Below are 21,486 nucleotides of genomic sequence, written 5' to 3' on the forward strand. Positions count from 1 at the left end.
TTAGTTTTATTCGATGTTTAGTAACAGTAAGAATTATGTTTTTCTGCGACTCACAAAATTAATTCAATGAAATTTCAGAAGAAAGAAAACAATCACCAGTTTTACTTAATTTTAATTCAAAATGATAAATAGCAAACTTTTAAAAATATTGTATATATAACTTTAAAAATATGTTTTATAAAATTTAAAATATAACTACTTTCATGTCTTTTTTTTTTTCGAAGGTGCTGTGAAGCTTCCATTTAGCTCAGCAGGTCTTATCTCAGGACTAGATAAATTCGACGCCGATTACTTTTGTGTTCCATATGCAGCAGTGAATGCTTTTGACCCAGCAACAAGAAAAGTTACCGAGATCAGCTATGAAGCCATAGTAGATTCTGGTTTGAGCATTTTGTTTTTCAAATATTTAACTGTCATTTGTTGTGCAATTAAAAAAGAAGGCAAATTAAAAAAGATAATCTTAACTCAAAAATAGTAACTACTAATGACGGTAACGATAGTTTTCAGGTTTGTCCATTATCTGTAGAAGAGACAATAATTACTAACAACTTATTAATTGTTTAACATTATATATATATATATATATATATATATATATATATATATATATATATATATATATATATATATATATATATATATATATATATATATATATATATATATATATATATATATATATATATATATATATATATATATATATATATATATATATATATATATATATATATATATATATATATATATATATATATATATATATATATATATATAGGATAACTCTAAAAAGATGGGTAAAATTTTAGGAAGTGATAGTACACACCCAAGCAAACAATTTTTATCGAAGAATGCATGGTCGAAAACAAAACGCAAAGGTGCTGGCGCATTTGGAAAGTTGTTTGATGCAAACGTGAAAGCTCCATTCCAGTTGCGAGTTACTGCGCTGCGTTACTTGTCGCCAAGCTTTCGGCCGCTGCAGGGAAAGTTCGTGATATGCCTGGTGTGTTTCAGAATGTTCGCCTATCTTTTCTTCGCCGTTGTACTGCGTGCATAGCCGCTGTCGGCCACTGTTTTGAACACTTATTGTAATCACATGCCATTAAATTTGCTTTTATAACTTAACTTCATCGTTCTTTGTGTGTTTTTGCCTCACATAAGAACATAAACTTTGACGCCCTCTAGCGGTTTTGCGTTTTGTTTTCGACCATGCATTCTTTGATAAAAATTTTTCAATATATATATATATATATATCTTCGAACTATTGTACAATAGCAGCAATATTCTTTCCATACTGTAATTACTCTTCTTAACTTATGCAAATTTTCTACGTACAAATTGTTTTTCTCCAAATATTTTGCGTATTACAGTATACAGTTTTTCAAAAAGTATACAGTTTCTGTATACTTTTTGCATATTTTAATGTTTAAAGTAATATGTGATTCAGAAAAGCATATAATATAAAGTTTGAATGGACCTTTCATATTAAATTATTAAATTTAATAGAGCGTTTTCGTAGGCATTAGGTTGCAACTCTAATAAGAAGATACATATTTCTTTTTCTGTTTATTTACAAATATTTTCCGTAGCGTTTTGGATGTTCCTTCTCTAAAGAAAACGATTCCATTTTGTGTTCCCTTGCATAAGAAAGAATATCAAGCATTTTCTTTCTTAAATTTAATACGACGCAATAAGGAAGGAACGTTACCATGCTACACTGAAGAAATCTCTAGTGCAAATGATGATCGTGTTGTTCTGCTAGCAGTCATTCGTCTCAAATGACAACGCCCCCTTTCGGTCGTTGCGTTCGCAAATTACAATCTAATTACTTCTAAAGGTGAGCGACTTAGTGAAAGATTCGTCTTTAGATCAAGTTCGTTCAATTACCTAACAGAATTATGCAACATCTTTCCAAAATTATTTTTAATAATATGTTTATAAACAACAAAATATTCATGAAATAAAAAAAAGCGTTTTTTATGTCCAAATGAATGTAACATGGACAAAAATGAGATGTTAGTTTCAATAAATAGTAATGATTTGAACAAAAGTAATTTTACACGTCATGCAAAATATTATGTCATTATAGTTAACATACTATTAAAAGAGAGTTTTCCTTAAAGCAGGAATTTTTATTCATAAAAATAAAAATATATGTAAAGGTCTTACGTAAATATTTTATTTAAAAAGTAAATTTTTAAACCAGTATATATATATATAACTGTGCAAGTGTTTTAAATAACATAATTAATCCATGTATAAATATATGATAAAATTTAAAAGAATTTCACAAAATTTTAACATTTTTCCTTTCTTTTTAACCATTTTCTTGCCGATGCAAAAATTTCGTTCGTGTGTTTTACAGATTTCTTTCAACAGATTTAAACGACAGCGTATTACGGGAGCGTACGAACTTATACGAAAAAACCTGCAAAATATCTCTGATATTAATCCTCTACAATTTATACGTCTTTTCACATTCCAATTTAAATATGTCTCCCAAATTAAAATTTTCTATTGATTCAATATAATGTGGTAGTAGTATTACTTTACTTACGTCACCCTAGAGCTGCACAATGAGTTATTGGCAGCGGCTTAGGAAACAACCCTGAAGATGATCCGAAGACGTGCCATCATAATTTTGATCCTCCACTTTTGTAGCCCAACGCGAAGTCGAGCTCTTTACGGTAGAACAGTCTGCACATCTTAGGTTCCTTCGCAGGCTAATCAAAATGGTCACCTACCACTTAGTTCAGTCTGCTGACCGCTGCTAGTGAGGCTTGGCAACGGTGATCTACTGGGAACCATGTTATAACGATCAATCCACTGCGGGACGCAATTCAATATAATGAAATAATTCTCTTTTGCGTTTATAAGATTGGTAAACAATACTCTCAGTTAACTTGATTTATTATTAGCTTATAATTTTAAAACGTTTCCTGTATGTTTTTACCTCAAATGCTTTAAATTATGTTTTATGCGTTACAAGCAACGTAAGGTATCGCAATACAACCATTGAAAATTATCGTTTTTATAAAGTTCCAAAAATTTGCCTTTCTTTGCATTATTATTACTTATTATCAGGTATTTGTTTTACACATAGATTAAAACCGAGAAATCAATTTTGTTTCTTTCAGACCTAAAACAGAAACATAGGGCGCATCACTTTCTTAAGACGTAGAAGGAATTTTTGGTGATGGCAGAAGCTTATTTCAAATAGGATTCAGTCAACGTTATTTTGTTTCAGGCCTGCCAAATATTAAATTATATTTTTTTGCTTCAATCTACATGAAAAAATTAGTTTTTAAAACTTTTCCTCTAATTTGCAGTTTTCTTTTTGCTAGTTTCACCCATGCTAGTTTTTTGCAGTCGTAAAGTGATTTTGATAGGTGATCAGGAAAATAATAAAACTCGTAATTTTATCGGGCTTTGATTTCTAAATGAGATTGGAGTGCTCTAGTTAACTCGAAAGCGGTTATAATTTTGATTGCCATGAGCGTTATTTGGTAATAAAATGACAGCATTCTGCTTTAGAAAAAATTTTTTAAAAAAATAGAAAACGATTAGAAAGCATGGTCACCACGAAGAAAGCTTTAGTATAACCTGACAGGTTCCCCTCTCACCCTCACAGACACGAGACAAAACTAAAATAGTGTTTTGTTTTTAGGATTTGATCCAACAAGTTTGAGAGGAGCAAATATTGGAGTGTACAATGCGACAACAAACGATGATTCTCAACTTCTTACACTGAGCGAGGAACAAAAACTAACTGGATTTTCTTGGTTGAGGTGTCTGCATGCTAACAGAGTGTCGTATGCATTTGATTTCTTGGGTAAGTTGTAAAATGAATAATATGTCGTGAAATACATTTTACGCAGCGTTTTTTTTCTTCACATTTAGACAATGAAATAATTCTTTTCTTCTACATTTTTGCACCACACCATCTAAATACACATTCTTTCGACGAGATAAAAAAATATTAAATAAACAACCAGTAAAGCAGTAATCCACAATGAAGCACAAAACTAAAAAATGAATATCACGAAAGTTAAAAAAAGTTGTTGCTGACGTATGCCTGTTTAGGCATAGGGAGCGCGATTGTTTTTGTTTTTCCAGTGGCGCCATCTATGGTCAAGAATTCGACTTCTGCCTCACCATACGTCGCACCCGCTTATAGGGCGAACCCATTCATACATCCATTCATTTATCCACAGATCGTAATTTTGACCTGAATCAGAGAACGATCGATCTCCAATCCATTACCCCCAGATGTATTGATTTGTTATGGGAACATGGAGGACTTTTGCGACTCGGCAGATTTAACGTGCATCAGTCACTTTATTTCGAAGTCTTCGGCCGGTGGGGTTCGAACCCACGAACCCTCGGGCATGGGCCCGACACCCTACCGACCAGGCTATCCCTAAAAAAACAATTTAAAAAAATATATATTTACTATATCTTCTGTAAGAGCATTCGTTGTATTTAATTCAGCAAGCAATATTTGCCTAAATCATCAAAATCCTCTTCCCATAATCGCATTCTTCTATTTTAAACAGGTCCCAGCTATTCAGTGGACACAGCTTGCTCCTCGTCAGCTGTTGCAACTTGGGCCGCCATGAAGGATCTCGTAGAAAACAGAGTAGAAGCTGCTGTGGTAAATGCTTGTCAACTGGACATGAACCCTAACATCACTCTAGCTTATTTGAAACATGGCATCTGTTCTCCAACAGGATCCAACAGCATGCCGTTTGATGCAAACAGTAAGTTAAACAACTCCATAAAAACTGATATTTTTTCAGAATTTTGCAATCTAACATTTATGTTATGACAAAATTCTGCTTAAAAGTTACTTATTCATTCCGTAATAACTAAAATCCCTGGTAAGTCTTATAACTATTAGTTATGACAACCATTGTCAATAAGTTACACAAAAAAAAACTTCAAATTCTAATCGTATCCTATTCATACATATCCTCCTAAGCATATTTATTGATAAAAACGTATTGCCAACATTGACGTAATTACTGTTATTTAATGTTACGGGTATAGGGCTTTTGTTACTCTAAAACAATTCGCGTTAACAATCCGATGGTCAAAACTATAAACGTCCGGCTAGTTTTTTCAAAAAATACGTGCTCTGACCTGATTACTGTTATTTAATGTTACGGGTATAGGACTTTTGCAACTCTAAAACTATTCGCGTTAACAATCCGATGGTCAAAACTATAAACGTCTGGCCAGTTTTTTCGAAAAATACGTGCTCTGACCTGATTACTGTTATTTAATGTTACGGGTATAGGGCTTTTGTAACTCTAAAACAATTCATGTTAACAATCCGATGGTCAAAACTATAAACGTCTGTTTTTTCGAAAAATACGTGCTCTGACCTGATTACTGTTATTTAATGTTACGGGTATAGGGCTTTTGCAACTCTAAAACAATTCATGTTAACAATCCGATGGTCAAAACTATAAACGTCTGATCAGGTTTTCCGAAAAATACGTGCTCTGACCTGATTACTGTTATTTAATTTTACGGGTATAGAGCTTTTGTAACTCTAAAACAATTTATGTTAATAGACCGATGGTCAAAACTATGAACGTCTGGCCAGTTTTTTCGAAAAATACGTGCTCTGATCTGATTACTGTTATTTAATGTTACGGGTATAAGGCTTTTGTAACTCTAAAACAATTCGCGTTAACAATCCGATGGTCAAAACTATAAACGTCTGGCCAGTTTTTTCAAAAAATACGTGCTCTGAACTGATATTTATTGAAAACCGCTAGTATTTTCTTGGAACTTTTTTATTTTTACTGCGAAAGTTTTGAAATATATTCTTGTTTTATTTTTTTTAAAAAAGATTTTGGAAGATCCTTCGAGATTTTTATCATTTGAAAATTTGGTACGGCACCCTTATATGGATTTTTAACTTTATAGCTGATGGTATGAATAGAACAGAAGCAGTGGCAGCTATATTCATTCAAAAAGCAAAACATGCTCGAAGAGTCTATGCTAAAGTTTATTCAACAAAGTTTGTAACATCTGGATTCGTTCCTGAAGGTCTGTCTTCCTTTTTAAATTTTGTTTAATATCAGTTTTAACTTGTATAAAATCCATAATTTCACCAAAATCCAAATATATATAAAATCCAAATTATTCTATGTGTTTAAAAGCACAATTGAACACTTTATCTGTTTTTCGTATGTGACTAGTATTGAAATAAAAAGGCAACACAAATGTTCTTTTAACATTACTCAAATTTATATCGTTATCAAATTAATTTTAATCGATTTTAATTTACACGAAATAAATTTTGCAAATGATAAAATTTGTCAAACGCAGTGACTAATATGTTTTAAACTCGGTTCATTAGAGTTTGATTTTAATTAGAAATACGCTGTAAAATTAATGGCACTATCCTATTCTTTTGAGCAAATTAAAGCAATAAGAAATCGTCAGTTAATAAATGGTACTTACAATCGATGTGTTTTAAGAATCTTGCAAGTTAAAAATGTATCTTGGAAATTTCTAAAAATTTAAAAGGAGCCATTCACTCCTTAAAAGTTAAACGTAACAAAGAGTTTAAAATCTAAGTGACTAATACGTTTCAAACTCGGTTCATTAGAGTTTGATTTTAAATGTAAATATGCTGTAAAATTAATGGCACTATCCTATTCTTTTGAGCAAATTAAAGCAATAAGAAATCGTCAGTTAATAAATGGTACTTACAATCGATGTGTTTTAAGAATCTTGCAAGTTAAAAATGTATCTTGGAAATTTCTAAAAATTTAAAAGGAGCCATTCACTCCTTAAAAGTTAAACGTAACAAAGAGTTTAAAATCTAAGTGACTAATACGTTTCAAACTCGGTTCATTAGAGTTTGATTTTAAATGTAAATATGCTGTAAAATTAATGGCACTATCCTATTCTTTTGAGCAAATTAAAGCAATAAGAAATCGTCAGTTAATAAATGGTACTTACAATCGATGTGTTTTAAGAATCTTGCAAGTTAAAAATGTATCTTGGAAATTTCTAAAAATTTAAAAGGAGCCATTCACTCCTTAAAAGTTAAACGTAACAAAGAGTTTAAAATCTAAGTGACTAATACGTTTCAAACTCGGTTCATTAGAGTTTGATTTTAAATGTAAATATGCTGTAAAATTAATGGCACTATCCTATTCTTTTGAGCAAATTAAAGCAATAAGAAATCGTCAGTTAATAAATGGTACTTACAATCGATGTGTTTTAAGAATCTTGCAAGTTAAAAATGTATCTTGGAAATTTCTAAAAATTTAAAAGGAGCCATTCACTCATTAAAAGTTAAACGTAACAAAAAGTTTAAAATCTAAGTGACTAATAGGTTTCAAACTCGGTTCATTAGAGTTTGCTTTTAAATATAAATATGCTGTAAAATTAATGGCACTATCCTATTCTTTTGAGCAAATTACAGTGATAAGTAATCGTCAGTTAATAAGTTGTACTTACAATCGATGTGTCTTAAGAATCTTGCAAGTTAAAAATGTATCTTCAAAATTTCAAAAATTTTAAATGAGCCATTCTCTCCTTAAAAGTCAAGCGTAACAAAGAGTTTAAAATCTTGAAAAAAAGAATAAGGCGTGTGACATTTTAATAATTTTTTATAAAGATGTCTTTGAAACTGAAAGATTAAAACAAAGAAGATTTTTGCATGTGTAAAATATCTGTTTAAGATATAACTTATTAACTAAAGTATAAAAAAAAACTCTAGATGTAAACAAAAATTATTCAAGGAAATTAAGATTTTAAAACGTAATTTTGAATGCGTGAACAGCATTGATTAAAGAGTACAAACTTGAAACCTCATATTGTAAATATTTTGTCTTGTAGTCATCAAATCGGATGAATTTTGTTTTGTAGGTATATCTGTACCATCTCTGAAAATGCAAATCAAGCTATCCCGGGATATTTTGTCGGAGAATGGTTTGATACCAGATGATATAGACTACTTTGAAGGTCATGGTACCGGGACGCATGTTGGTGATCCTATTGAATTGAATGCTATTGCCGAAGTGTATTGCAGAAACGGAAGGAAGAGGCCTATGTATGTTGGATCAGTAAAAAGCAATATTGGACATACAGAAGCTTGCGCTGGTGCGTAGAATAACTTTATAATGTATCACAGGCATGCCAATTAATGCAATCATTTGTTATAAATTCACTTGCAAATATCGTATTTAAAAAAAATCAATTACGATATATTCTACATAATACAGTCAAACCCCGCTATAGTGAACACAGTTTATAGTGAACTCCCGGATATTGTGAATGAAATGTTAGGTCCCGTACCTTGCTATGCACGTATAATGTTATTTTTTGTGGATATAGTGAACTAAAAATGTGAGGAAGTTGGATATTATGAACTTTTTTCTGTCTTCGACTGATTTTTTTTCTTAAATAAATAATTTCTTTTTTTAAAATAATTTTGAACTGTCTACTTCAAAATAAATACTTATACTGAGTTTTAAAACCATTTGTAGAGTGGAATGTAGCGATAAGCATTTTCTCTTGTTTGCTTCTTTTATCACACTTTTTGCTTCTTTTATCACACACAACAAAGGCCTACCCAAGCGAAGAGTAATAAAAAATAAAAGCAAGTTAACACATTATTTGTTACTATGTATTATTTTTCAGTCATTTTTGTATTTCATTTTATTGGTCATTTATTTAAATGAAAAGAAGGAGTTCGGAATCATTTGTTAAAATTGTTTACGGAACGGATATAGTGAACTCCCGGTTATAGTGAATCGAAAGTTCGGTCAATTGAAGGTTCACTATAGCGGGGTTTGACTGTATATCGTTTCACTTTTTTTCAATATTATTTCTATATGAAAAGGCAATTGTTTTTAATAACATAAAATAATGATTTTCCCTACCGTAAGGAATAAAACTTTTTTAGGTTTATAGTAGCTGCGTGTTATTTTTTTCTTTTTTAAAATTAATTACAATTTTTTATAAATAGGATCGGACCAAAAAATGATCCAGAAATTGAAAAATTGAATGATCTAGCAATATACGTTATTCTTAGAATTATTATTAGAATTATTTCTCACCAAATTGATAATCAGTTACAATTTTCGTCAATAGATGGTTTGGCTGCCTGAGAACTGCAAAACGATGTATTAAACATAACCGTTATTTGCAGCGACAACGTGACTTGGTCTGGGGGGGGAGGAATTTCAATTAAACAGACGCCCGTGTGAAAATTTCAATCGACGTGATCCGAGAAACAGCAGAAAAAATTGTATTATAATTTTTCCAATCAGCACAACACTATCTGCTGGCGAACTTTGTAGCGAATTTATTCAGTAAATGAAAAAAAAATCTGATTTCTTTTTTAGTGAAACGCAGCAAATAGTATATTTCTATCTTCAAGTTGTTGCCGTTGTTTCTATGCGACTTGCCACACAGGCAAGCCTGCTTGGTGAAACCGAGCTAATTTAAGGCAGAGTGAGCGTTTCTTGTTTCTCAGTGGCGCCATCTATGGCCAAGATTTCGACTTCTGCCACACCATACGTCGCACCCGTTTATAGGGCAGGCCCATTCACACATCCATTCATTCATCCACAGATCGTAATTATGACCTGAATCAGAGAACGATCGATCTCCAATACAGTACCTCCAGAGGTATTGATTTGTTATGGGAACATGGAAGACTTTTGCGACTCAACAGATTTAACGTGCATCAGTCACTTTACTAAACGGGGAGTCACGAACTCTCGGACATGGGCCCAGCGCCCTACCGACCAGGCTATCCCGGCCTAATCTTCAAGTAAATTTTAAAATCGAAGGCAGATAATTTTATGTTAGAATAAATATATGATTCATGATGTTTCTAGCAATACGATTTAATTTCAGGTCTCTGCAGCATCATCAAAACTTGTATGGCACTGGATAGAGGAATGATTCCCCCAAACTACAAATGGAGCACTCCAAACTCCCTCTGCCAGGAAATGGTCGAGGGCAAAATAAAAGTTGTCACGGAACCAATGCCGGTCGTCTCGCAGTACATCCCTGTAAATTCCTTCGGCTTAGCTGGCACAATAGTGCAAATCCTCCTGAGACAGCATTCGAAAGCTTTAGAAGACAGCCCGAATAAAAAATCTCCGTTACCAAGGTTTCTGCTGTATTCCGGATCGGTGGAGAGCGCTGTACAATATGTGTTCGATTACGTGAAAGATAATCCAAACTTGCCGGAGGAATTTTTTGCTCTCCTTCACAAGTTGTCATTCTGTCCGACTTTCCTGAAACCTATAAGGGGTTATGCTCTTTACAAAGATCAATCTAATCCTGTAACAAGTATGAAGGTATAGTTAATGTTTTATTACCTATTTGATTACTATATTTACTACTTGCCTTATAATCCGAAAGTACGAAGATTTTGTATAAATTTGAGTTGTTTTCTACCCTGTAAACAAACTAAATTTCCTCAACTTTAAATATTCTATTGCTGATATTAGTAGCTGGGGGTTCTTGTCACTGTGGCTTTCCGTACATTTTATTTTATAACCGTCGTTGAACATCCGACCCAATTTTGAGTTTATGACTACTAATGTTCAACTGCGTAGCCTTGTAATTTTTAATCTAATCCAAAAGAGAAGGGAACTCCTGGATCAAGTATTGGGAGGCTGAAATTTTGCCTTCAAGAAGGACTATTTTTATGGAAGCAAGCCGCATTAGCGTTACATGAAGAGGAAAATCGTGAAAACCACCAAATGTTAGTTATCAGCAAGGAAACTTAAAAATACATGAAAGGTCCATTCAAAAATAGGATATTAAACGATCGTCCATTGCCCTAAGAGTTGGAATTCTAATCACAGCTTTGAGTTTTCATCTACTAAAAGCATTCAACGCGGCTCTTCGTCTACCGAGTTTGTATTCTAAGTTATTCCATATTTTGAAAATTCAAAAAATTTATTTTATAATACTTTTAGTATCCCACCTTTTTCCAATGGTTGGAATTCTATTCTTATTTAATCTTTTAAACCCTGGGGATTCCCGCGAAATCCCCTAACACCTAATTCTTATCACCTTTTTTTTTATTATCTTCTTCAAGCTTGTTCCTTTGCCCCGATTGGTTAAACAATTTTACACGTGTTTATCTATTTACTTTTCAACTGCCATCTGGTGTTTAGGCATTTAGAAAGGTTCTTGTTTAGAGAACCGAAATTATAGTGTGTCCATTTCTGTTCTTTATTTGTGACTTATTTACGTTATTTCTTGTTTTGATCTACTTAGCACAAAGTATAGGGCAATTCCATATGTGACGGAATGACATTTTGACTTGCAAAATAACAATTAATTGAAGTTTCTATGTATCTAATTTCAAATAAATAAAAAATTTTCTCATGCATATCATTATTATTGGCGTAATGCGCTTCATAAACTAAAAAAGCAGGATTTTCTATCTTTTTTACTTTTAAATTCACGAACTTTTTATTTGCGTGACGGAATGACATTTTGGCAACCAAGCTTTTGGCATGCCGCTTAGAACTGGTAGTTTCTGCGAATTTTGCAGCTATTATTTTTCTGAACTATTTTATACTTTTAGTATAATGTGTAAGCAATGTAAAATGTGAATTTGGAAAATTAACCTCAGGTTGGCTAGCAGTTATTAACATCTATTTGCTGTGACGGAACGACCGTGACGGAATGACAAAAAGTTTACTAGAAGAAAGCCTTCATTTAAAAAATGTTTTATTAATATGTAAATGATAAACAGAATGTAACAGATAAACAGGATTAATATTTATGTAAGAATTAGTAAAAATTTCAACATTTTGAAAATTAGGTTGTCTCTGAAGAGGTTTTATATCTAACTTGCCAATGTCACATCTTATCTTCGTTCTCAGGAAATTTATGCATTATTAAGACATGTGACGGAATGACGTAAAAGAAGTTACTTTTATTTTATATATTAAACTTAAAATGTTTAAATTTTGTTCTATATGTATATTTTTATCAAAATATTGCAAAAGAAAGATACATTTCTTTTATTTTATAAGTATTTTTCAAGAAAACAATTTGAGCACAAATGTGAACAATTCACTTGTCAGCCATGTGATTACTTTAGAATGCTGCCAGATTCAAAAAATTTAAAATTATCAAAAATGAAACGGCAATATGTAGACTTAGGCTATTTTTGAATATATTTTTAAAATTAAAATATGCAATTCATTAAAAAAAAAATCACTTAAAAGTTGACACTTCCGTGGAATTGCCCTATACCTTATCTTTCTTTTTCGACTCTTAATATTAATTTTACGTTTTGCGTATTTCGCCAAATCTTGAGAATTTTGTACGAGAATCGAATAATTTTTACACACAATTGTAAAATTTGTTTTACCAAGGATAATTTCATGCAAAAAGTAATTTTTAATGATTATTTTCCTTATGTACTTTAATAAAGTATTCGTGTAATAATTTCATACATACTTTTTAATAAAGTATGTGTGCAATAAATACGCACTTAAATTTTAATAAAATGCTTTTTTTTCTTCTCTGTAACAGCTGTGTTTGCCAAATAAAAGACCCGTATGGTACATATATACCGGTATGGGATGTCAATGGCAAGGTATGGGTCTACAGCTTATGGTATTCGATGCATATGCAAAATCGTTGAGACGATGTGCTGATGTTTTGAAACCTTTAGGGTTTGACCTCTTTAAAGTTCTGTCACCAGATACGAACGAACTAGGAATACCGAGAAAAGTTTGCAACGCCCTCGCTACAATCACAGCAATTCAAGTAAGTATTTCAATTAAATACACTGGTGGACAAAATTAAGAGATGGAAGACATTTTCCCAAATATCTCAAAAAATACTGAATATAAATAAATGAAATTTGGCCATGGAAATAGCTTATTCCATGATAATAAAGTTTTTTTTTCTCATGGCAGGCACTGAATTTGAATTTTTAGCCTATACTATGCCAGAATTGTTGCTCATTTCGCGTTACCCAGTGGGCACCTGTGAACCAAAGTCACGGAGGCGAGCAACATTGCCCACGCCACAAACCCGTTTATAGGGTGGGCCACATTCACACATCATACACAACAGAGGACAGCACAAAGAGAGAGAGAAACATCCATGCCCAGAGCGAGATTCGAACCCGCAGCCTATGGCTTCGCAGTCAGGCACGCTAACCGCTCGGCCACCAGGCCGGCGTAAAATAATAAAGTATGCAAAACGAAAATGAAAGTGCCATTCACTGGCAAAACCTATTGTCAATAAATCCAATGTAATCTGAACTTAAGGATAAAAGATGACAATAAAAATGAGGCTAGTACAGTGTGTGTTGCCTCTAGTATGGTGTATGGTCACACCTGACAGCATGCACAACGAGTATGCATGCTGTTAATAAGGGAGTTAAGGAGGACTTGTGGAAGACCCTCCCATTCTTCTACCAGAGCCATTTTTAACTCCAGAATGGTTCTGAGGGGGAGGTTGACGCATCGCAATAGCTCTCCCAACAGCATCCGAAGCATGTTCAATAGGATTCAGGTCAGGGTATTTGGCTGGCCAATTCATACGTTGAATATCCTCACTTTCCAGATACTCATCAACCATGAGAGCCCTATGTGGTCGCGCATTGTCGTCCATAAAAATGAACTCTGGGCCAACAGCGCCTCTGAAAAGACGCACATAGGGCTCTAGGACCTCCTACCTGTACCTCTGGGCATTCACAGAAGCATTGTCAAACACATGGAGCGGTGTGCGCGTATCTTGCATGGTCCCTGCCCAAACCATGAGTCCTCCACCAGCATAATGGTTCCTTTCGATAATGTTGCTAGGATATAATTGGGTTCAAGGTTCCCTCCATATCAATAACCGTCCAGAATCAGGTTGCAGACTGAATCTGGACTCATCGGTGAAGAGAACATTAGCCCATTGAAGCTGTGTCCAATTCTAATGTTGTCTTAATTTTGTCCACCAGTGTACTTCGAAAATATTATACAGAAAGGGAATAAAAATAGAAGGGAATTAATTAAAAATTCTTGATGTTTTTAATCAGGAAATTTTTATTAAAAAACTGCAAAACTTTTATGAAAGCAATCTTGTATTTCAAATTACACAAGTTTTGCAACAAAGAAAAGCACATGGTGGTAATTGTATTGTAACATGCACAAACTAAGCACCAATGAGAAAATATGTACCATTTTATTGCAAGCACAACTTTGTAAGACATCTAAATTTAAAATTAATGACTTAAAAGGTACGGATACTTATTATAAAACACAAAAAAATAACAATAATGTAAGAATCATAATGATACAGGGTGTCTCAAAAATATTCACCTATTTAGAATGTCAATTTAAGAAACACAAGAAGGGGTTGAAATTTACAGTGTTTCTTAGAACACCAGAGTTTTCTTTTTCCCTGAATCTCAAAGTTACTTACTAAATTCTCCGACAGATTGCATTGATAATATTTATAACTGTCGTTGAACAACTGATCCAATTTTTGGATTTACGACTACTAATGTTCAACACCGTAGCCGTGTAATTTTGAACCCAACCCAGAAGTCAAGGAACTTCTGAATCAAGTATTGGGAGAGAAATCTGCCTCCGCGGAAGACTTTCTGATAAAACTGACCAGCCTTTGCGTTGCATGGTGAGGAAAACCTTTACACTCACTGTAAAAAGAAAGCATGGAATGACGCCGTTGAGGTGGGCTGACTCAGTGGAGTCTGATTTTCTCGCAATTAATGAAAAGAATTGCAGATCAAAGATAAATCGGAAATCGTCTAGGAGAAACCTTCAGAGGAAGGCATTGACTCACATTTGGCTGTCTGGCCAACTATGATGATGATGGTGGTGGTGGTGAGTAAAACCACGAAAACCTTCCACGGTTGGCCTGGTGGTAATGGAACTCTAATCCATGATCCGTCTACCACTGAGGATATTTTGCGTCAGCACTGTGGTCAGTGCAAGCCAGATGCGGAATTCGTCTCGATCAGCCATCACTGGGATTCGAACCTGGTCACCTCATTGGAAGGCGGGCGCTCTATCTCCTGGAAAAACTACTAAAATTATTTACAACAACAACAAAAACTACGTGGTTGCAAAATTAATTGAAGTCGTAACGCCTGAGCAAATGTTACGAATTGAATAGTCTGAAGAAAACTTTGTATTATAGTTTTTCCAGTCAACAGCATCATCTGTTGGCAAACTTTTAAAATAATTTTAAAATTTGAGTAAAAATATTTCGTTTGTGAAGCAATGCACAACAAATATTTCTATTATTTCTAACAATTCTATCTTCTTCTAACTTGCAAGTTGATTTTAAGTTTAATCGTTGCACATTTTCGGGACACTAAGTAAAAAATAATTCACATTTCATAATCAAGAATATGTATAACGAAAAAACCATAAGGTACTATTTAGGATAATACTTGATATTATGGACACTAACCGAAAACATCACTCAGAATTTTTTAAAAATCAATTTTTTAATCATTTCATTTAAAATCAATTTATATTTATTAATACGTAATTTCATAATGCAGCAATTTAGAGTATAAAGTGAAATTTACATAAATGGAAAAAGATAGAACCTTAAGAATTAATGAGTATATGGTAAAAATAATCTCTTCCAAACTTTAAATCATGTTTTCTTGAACGTTTTTTTATGCTCGCAAGTTGCATTAACTTCTTCTATTTAAACAAATTTAAGTTAAAGTTTTATAGTGCGTCGATGTAGAATTATTAAATATAATAAATTTTTAAAAAAAAACTATGATATTGCATGTAAAAAATAAAATATGAAATATTGAGAATCAAGTTGATATAGCCTCGGTTACTTTTTAAAGACAGCAGATGAGAAGTCGATGGTTTATTTGATGCTATTATTGTCCTTCGAAAACCACCGAGCTATGCCTGACTAAGAGGATAGACTTCTTAATCACCGCCCTTAATATATACTTTTCAGAATCCTTGTCAAGACTGAAGTAAAATAGATTCACATTATGGGGTCGTAAATTCAAATTTAGAAAAGTAAAACAAATCACCCTATAACTGACGAATCAAAGTTGAGGAAAATGGGCTTAAAAATATCTGGATTTAACTTCATCTTATTTGATCACCATATAAAAATTTCAAGTTCTCTCTGTTTTTCTCGATAAAAATCAAATAATCTCTATGCTGATTCGTCAAATTTTGATAGCATTTTTAGCTTTTCCTCGCTTGAATATAATAATTTCTGATTCCTAATGTGTATTTGTTTCTTTCATTAACTCCAAGGATTATAAATATATATCTATATAAAGGATGATAATTATTTAACACTCTGAATAACATCGAATTCTCAGCCCACATCGGGTAAAAAATTAAGTAATCATGTATTTGAGTATTGTTCGAGAAAACGCCATTTAAAATTTTCGTAAAGCCTATTGCAATAATATGCGCAGCAGCACAAAAAATGCTCCACCCTTCCCATTTCTTTGAATTTAACTTTATACTTTAATATTCGAAAATACGCTCGCTTGTAAATTACGTGAGAAAAAAATTGTTTAAAAATTTTAAAATAGTGTTCTTTCTTAAAAGTATTTAATTAATATACACTTTAAAGTAATTAATGAAAAATTTGAAATTGTAAACAGATAGCTATGACAGATCTGTTGACTTCCTTGGGCATTAAACCAGATGGAATAATTGGTCACAGCACAGGAGAATGTGCTTCTGCCTACGGGGACGAAAGTGTTACTTTAGAGAAAACTTTGCTTGGAGCGTATTTCAGGGGCTTTTCAATTGAGCAATCAAATCTAGCGGATGGAGCAATGGCGGCCGTTGGTATGTAATAATATAAAATCTCAAAACTCTATTTAGTGTGTCTAAAAATTGAGTTGATTGCGTAACTATAAAAGTTTAATGATTACAAAGAAAATAAATAAAGAGTATATCAGATTTAAATTTAATGAGGATTGATGTTTATCGGTAAGTAATAGTATATATATGTTACCGGCAAAGTATGAAACGCCGGCATTCTATAAAATGCCTAAGCATTGTATAAAATGCCGGATGTTTTTAGGCAAGGTATGAAAATGAGAAGTATTAGATAATTTCCCTAGGCATTGTATATAATGCCTAGGCATTCCATAGAATTACAAATGCTATTTAGGCGAAGTATGAAAAAAACATACTGATGAGGTTATTAAGTAAATAATGTTCATTTCTCAAAAATAAAAATGTTATTCCGAAAAATTAATGAGAGTGCCATTAAAAAAAATTTATTCAAAATGCGTAAAGAAAAATGAAAGTAGTACAAAACATAATTTATGCCTTTCTTATTTAGGGAAACAAAATTTTCGTATAAAAAATTCTCATTCAAGTCACATTTATTTTCAGTTTAGAAACAAATATTGCACAAAATATCCATTTCATCACCTTTACTAGCATGGCCTCAGAATATTTTACACTTTACCGGTTTATCATTTGGCATTCTAGAGAATGCCTAGGAAATGTGCGAAATATAAATCATTTCATACATTGCCAGCTAGTTTTAGGCATTATATACAATGCCTAGGCTATGCCTTCCATAGAATGCCGGATTTCAAACTTTGCCGGTAACATATGATATATAATTTCTAACTCATCACAGTGTGTCTTAAAATTGGGTTGACTGCATTACTCTCGTAGGCTGATTGGAAAATCCTACTCCTTCCTAACTGATGACGTTATTGGTTATTCTAAATGCAATAAGCCTAACAAATATGGCGTCTGCAGTTTACAATGAGTCGCATTTTCCAATTTGCCGACGCATTACCATAGAATATAATTCTAAGGAAAGTTAAAGTAGATGAATAGAATCTTAGAATAAAGTTCAAAGAAAGAAAGGGCGACCATTGGTAAGTGATAAGCCTTATTTCTACAGATACTCAGTATACCTTTATTTCTATCTACTATTTTTCTGTAGTCTTTCACTCCTCTCTCATATCTCTAATTTAAAGCTGTGAGTCGTGAATTTGATCCTGGAGAACCACTACAGATACTGTGCAGTTTATGCGCAACAAGGTGTTCGTTAAACCTGTTGTGGTTCGAAATTACTTGGGGTGAGAGAGATATCATCTTTTGGTTAAAATAAGAAATATTCCTGGATAAGCAATTGAAGATCAGAGTAATGGGCTGGAATCCTTACCCCGATAGTATATTAGTATGATGATTTTTTTTTAAAAATATGAATTAAATTTTTTTAGAAATACTTATACACATTTCGTAGGAAATTCAATCGATGGAAAAATTTGGATTTGAAAATCTTTAGTTTTTTCATTTTAAAATATACATTTCGATACCTCATAATCACTTTGTTGTCAAAATCCCCACTTTTGTTTTTAACGGAAATTTATTAATCTATTCACGGAAAAAGTTTAATTAAATAGTTATTTGCTGCGAAAAATATCAATATATATGTTACCGGCAAAGTTTGAAATCCGGCATTCTATAGAATGCCTAGACTAGCCGGCAATGTATGAAATGATTTATATTTCGCACATTTCCTAGGCATTCTATAGAATGCCAAATGAGAAACCGGCAGAGTATAAAATCTTCTGTGGCCATGCTAGTAAAGGTGTTGAAATTGATATTTTGTGCAATATTTGCTTCTGAACTGAAAATAACTGTGATTAAATGTGAATTTTTTATACGAAAATTTTGTTTCCCTTAATAATAAAGGCATAGATTATGTTTTGTACAACTTTCATTTTTCTTTACGCATTTTGAATAAAAAAAATTTAATAGCACCCTCATTATTTTTTCAGAATAGCATTTTTATTTTTGAGAAATGCACATCATTTAGATAATAACCTCATCAAGACGTTTTTTCTATACTTTGCCTAAATAGCATTTGTCATTCTATAGAATGCCTAGGTATTATATACAATGCCTAGGGAAAGTATGTAATACTTCTCATATTCCATACCTTGCCTGAAAACATCCGGCATTATATACAATGCCTAGGCATTTTATTGAATGCCGGCGTTTCATACTTTGCCGGTAACATATATATTGATAGAATTTCAGATTTGCCGTTATCAAGAAAAGGAAGGAAGACCTTTAGGATTGGTATGGGGAAAAAATAGCAATTTTTTAAAATCTTTCATAATATTCTTTAATTTATGACAGAAAAATGGTGGTTATAGAGAAGGAAAGTGTGGAATGTTTGCACTGAGTAAGCCAATTGGAGTGTTACAAACAGTTTTCGCCGAATGTTCAATATATTGTGTCCATTAAGTTTAAACTTTTCAAAGTTATCTGTTTTTATAATTCAGGTTTAAGTTGGGAGGAGACTGCGAAGCGGTGCCCAAAGGACGTATTTGCTGCGTGCCATAATGCCAATGACTCTATAACGATAGCTGGAGCAACCGATGCCGTGAACAATTTTGTGAAAAAGTTGGAAGAAGAAAATATCTTCGCCAAGGTTGTTGACACGTACGGCTATGCTTTTCACTGCCCATTCATTAAACCAGCTTTGAAACTGCTGAAAGAGAAACTTCTTCAAGTAAGTGGAAAAATCATCTTTAAAAATGCTTTGGAAAAAATGCTTTAAACAAAATTACTTACCTGCATTACTAAACTGGATGTCACGAGTCTGTTTTGATTAAAAATACAGCTTGAAAAACTTAAGAAGTTTGAAATTTTTGGAAGCATATTGAATCATGATAGCGTTAAAGTTTGCGACAACTTTAGCACAGTATAAATTTGAACCACACAGTATCACATTAAATATTCTTTCTTGAACTAAACTCATGGTTTAACTTGGAGGTAAACATGGTTCAATTTATCACCTTGCTAAGGTTAAGGAAAATTTGCAAGATTTTATGACTTGGTTCTACAAGGAGTGATCAAATGAAAAGGTACGAAACGACACGGTGGGTACAAAATGTAGACTTTATTCAAAATATACACCATAGGCCTGAGCACAACGATCCCACTGATGAACAAGCCGCAGGATTCCTTGTTCCCAGAATTCCTGTGGTCGTGACGAGACCCGGTCCTTCAGTAGGTCGTCCGAGTTGAAGAGCTTCCCTTTCAGGTGTTTCTTCAGTGGACCAAACACATGGAAATCGCAGGGCGGATGGTCCAACGTTTCCCACTTGAACTTGGCCAGTTCCATGTGTGTGACTCTGGAGACGCGTGGACACGCGTTATCATGGAGCAGAACCACACCCTCCGTGAGCTGCCGTGTTCTTTTGTTCTTGATGGACCTGCGTAGGCGTCAGAGTGTCTTACAGTACTCATCGGAGTTATGGTTTTTCGGTGCTGTAGGAAATCGGATAACACCTCGCTGCTCCTCAATCGTCGAATTTTGCAAACGCGAACGCCATCCTGTCCTTATACGGACTGCCGCATCATTTGGACGCCGCTTTTGATAAGAGCCTCTGCTCTCTCCTGCTCATGCGGGCACCTGCGCATGCTCCGATCCGAATCTTAGACTCCAATCGCATTCCGAGATGTCTCGCTACGTTCTTCCATAGCGGAATATGCAAATATTCAACTGTTTTGTTTTTACGTCGTTTCGTACCTTTTCATTTGATCACCCCTTGTACGTTCAGTATGAGTCAATTTTGAACTTTTGTTGACAATTTTGTCAGAAATTCCCCCAGAAAACACATGGCATTCTGAAAAGTGCAGTACTCTAGTGCTTTCGTTTTTAAACAATTCCGATCAAATTCAATTTCACTTTATCTTTTGCCTAAACTTTTAAAACGGAATATTTAGTAATATAAAAAATATTCTTTATATTGAGTGTACAACATTAAAAGAACATGTGGAGTAAGGTTCCGATTTTTAATTCTACTGTTCCGCTCAAAATTCATTTAAGATATAGCAGTTTAAAACCAAAATACTAAAGGAAAAAAAAAGGAAAGAAAGGAAGAAAAAAAAACATTTTCTTATCCCATATTTGCCAAAATGTAGAATCATAAAGCAGTTTTTAAGTTTCTGGTGCAGTAATTAAACTATTTATTATTTTTTTAAACATTAAATTGTTAATAGATCAATATTACACGATAACAACCCAAAAGTAATGTCAAATTCTTCTTTATAAAAAAACACACTCAAATTTGTTTATATTTTATAAATTTTACGTAATTTCAAAGGTTGAAGGTTTGCCCATAGTTCCTGAACTTGCCTATATTTCACGTAAACCTGAAAAGTTTATAGTAAAAGTGAAAAGAGTCTTTGATTAGAGCCCTCAGGGCAATAGAAAAAGAGCGAGACCTAAAAATACTTGGAACTGGACGATTGTAAGTGAATTGAGTTGAAAACAATTTGAAAGACATGAGGAGAGGCAAAATATCTGGTCACAAATGGAGAGAGATTGGAGAGTTATGATAGAAGCCCCTTGCTCCAATTCGGAGTGAAGAGGAACATACACCGAAGAGCCTTTACATTATGACCACCCTGCTAATAACATGTAGGAGCACCTGTAGCCCTCAAAACAGCTAGCTCCCG

At 33.1% G+C, this 21,486-nt stretch overlaps 1 protein-coding gene across 2 annotated transcripts in view; it reads left to right on the forward strand.

The window, feature by feature from the left end:
* LOC107454900 (fatty acid synthase) overlaps window positions 1-21,486 on the forward strand; it is a 76,720-nt gene that overhangs the window by 12,633 nt on the left and 42,601 nt on the right. For both annotated transcript variants that reach the window (XM_043042920.3, XM_087167446.1), the window contains exons 3-11: window positions 225-380; window positions 3,669-3,833; window positions 4,558-4,761; window positions 5,939-6,061; window positions 7,898-8,131; window positions 9,896-10,344; window positions 12,548-12,784; window positions 16,638-16,827; window positions 19,302-19,531. In XM_043042920.3, coding sequence (XP_042898854.2) covers window positions 225-380; window positions 3,669-3,833; window positions 4,558-4,761; window positions 5,939-6,061; window positions 7,898-8,131; window positions 9,896-10,344; window positions 12,548-12,784; window positions 16,638-16,827; window positions 19,302-19,531 — 1,988 coding nt within the window. The remainder of the gene's footprint in view (window positions 1-224; window positions 381-3,668; window positions 3,834-4,557; window positions 4,762-5,938; window positions 6,062-7,897; window positions 8,132-9,895; window positions 10,345-12,547; window positions 12,785-16,637; window positions 16,828-19,301; window positions 19,532-21,486) is intronic.

Source organism: Parasteatoda tepidariorum, chromosome 7, assembly GCF_982258835.1.
Source record: "Parasteatoda tepidariorum strain Cologne lab strain chromosome 7, Ptep-v5.0, whole genome shotgun sequence".
NCBI lineage: Eukaryota > Metazoa > Arthropoda > Arachnida > Araneae > Theridiidae > Parasteatoda > Parasteatoda tepidariorum.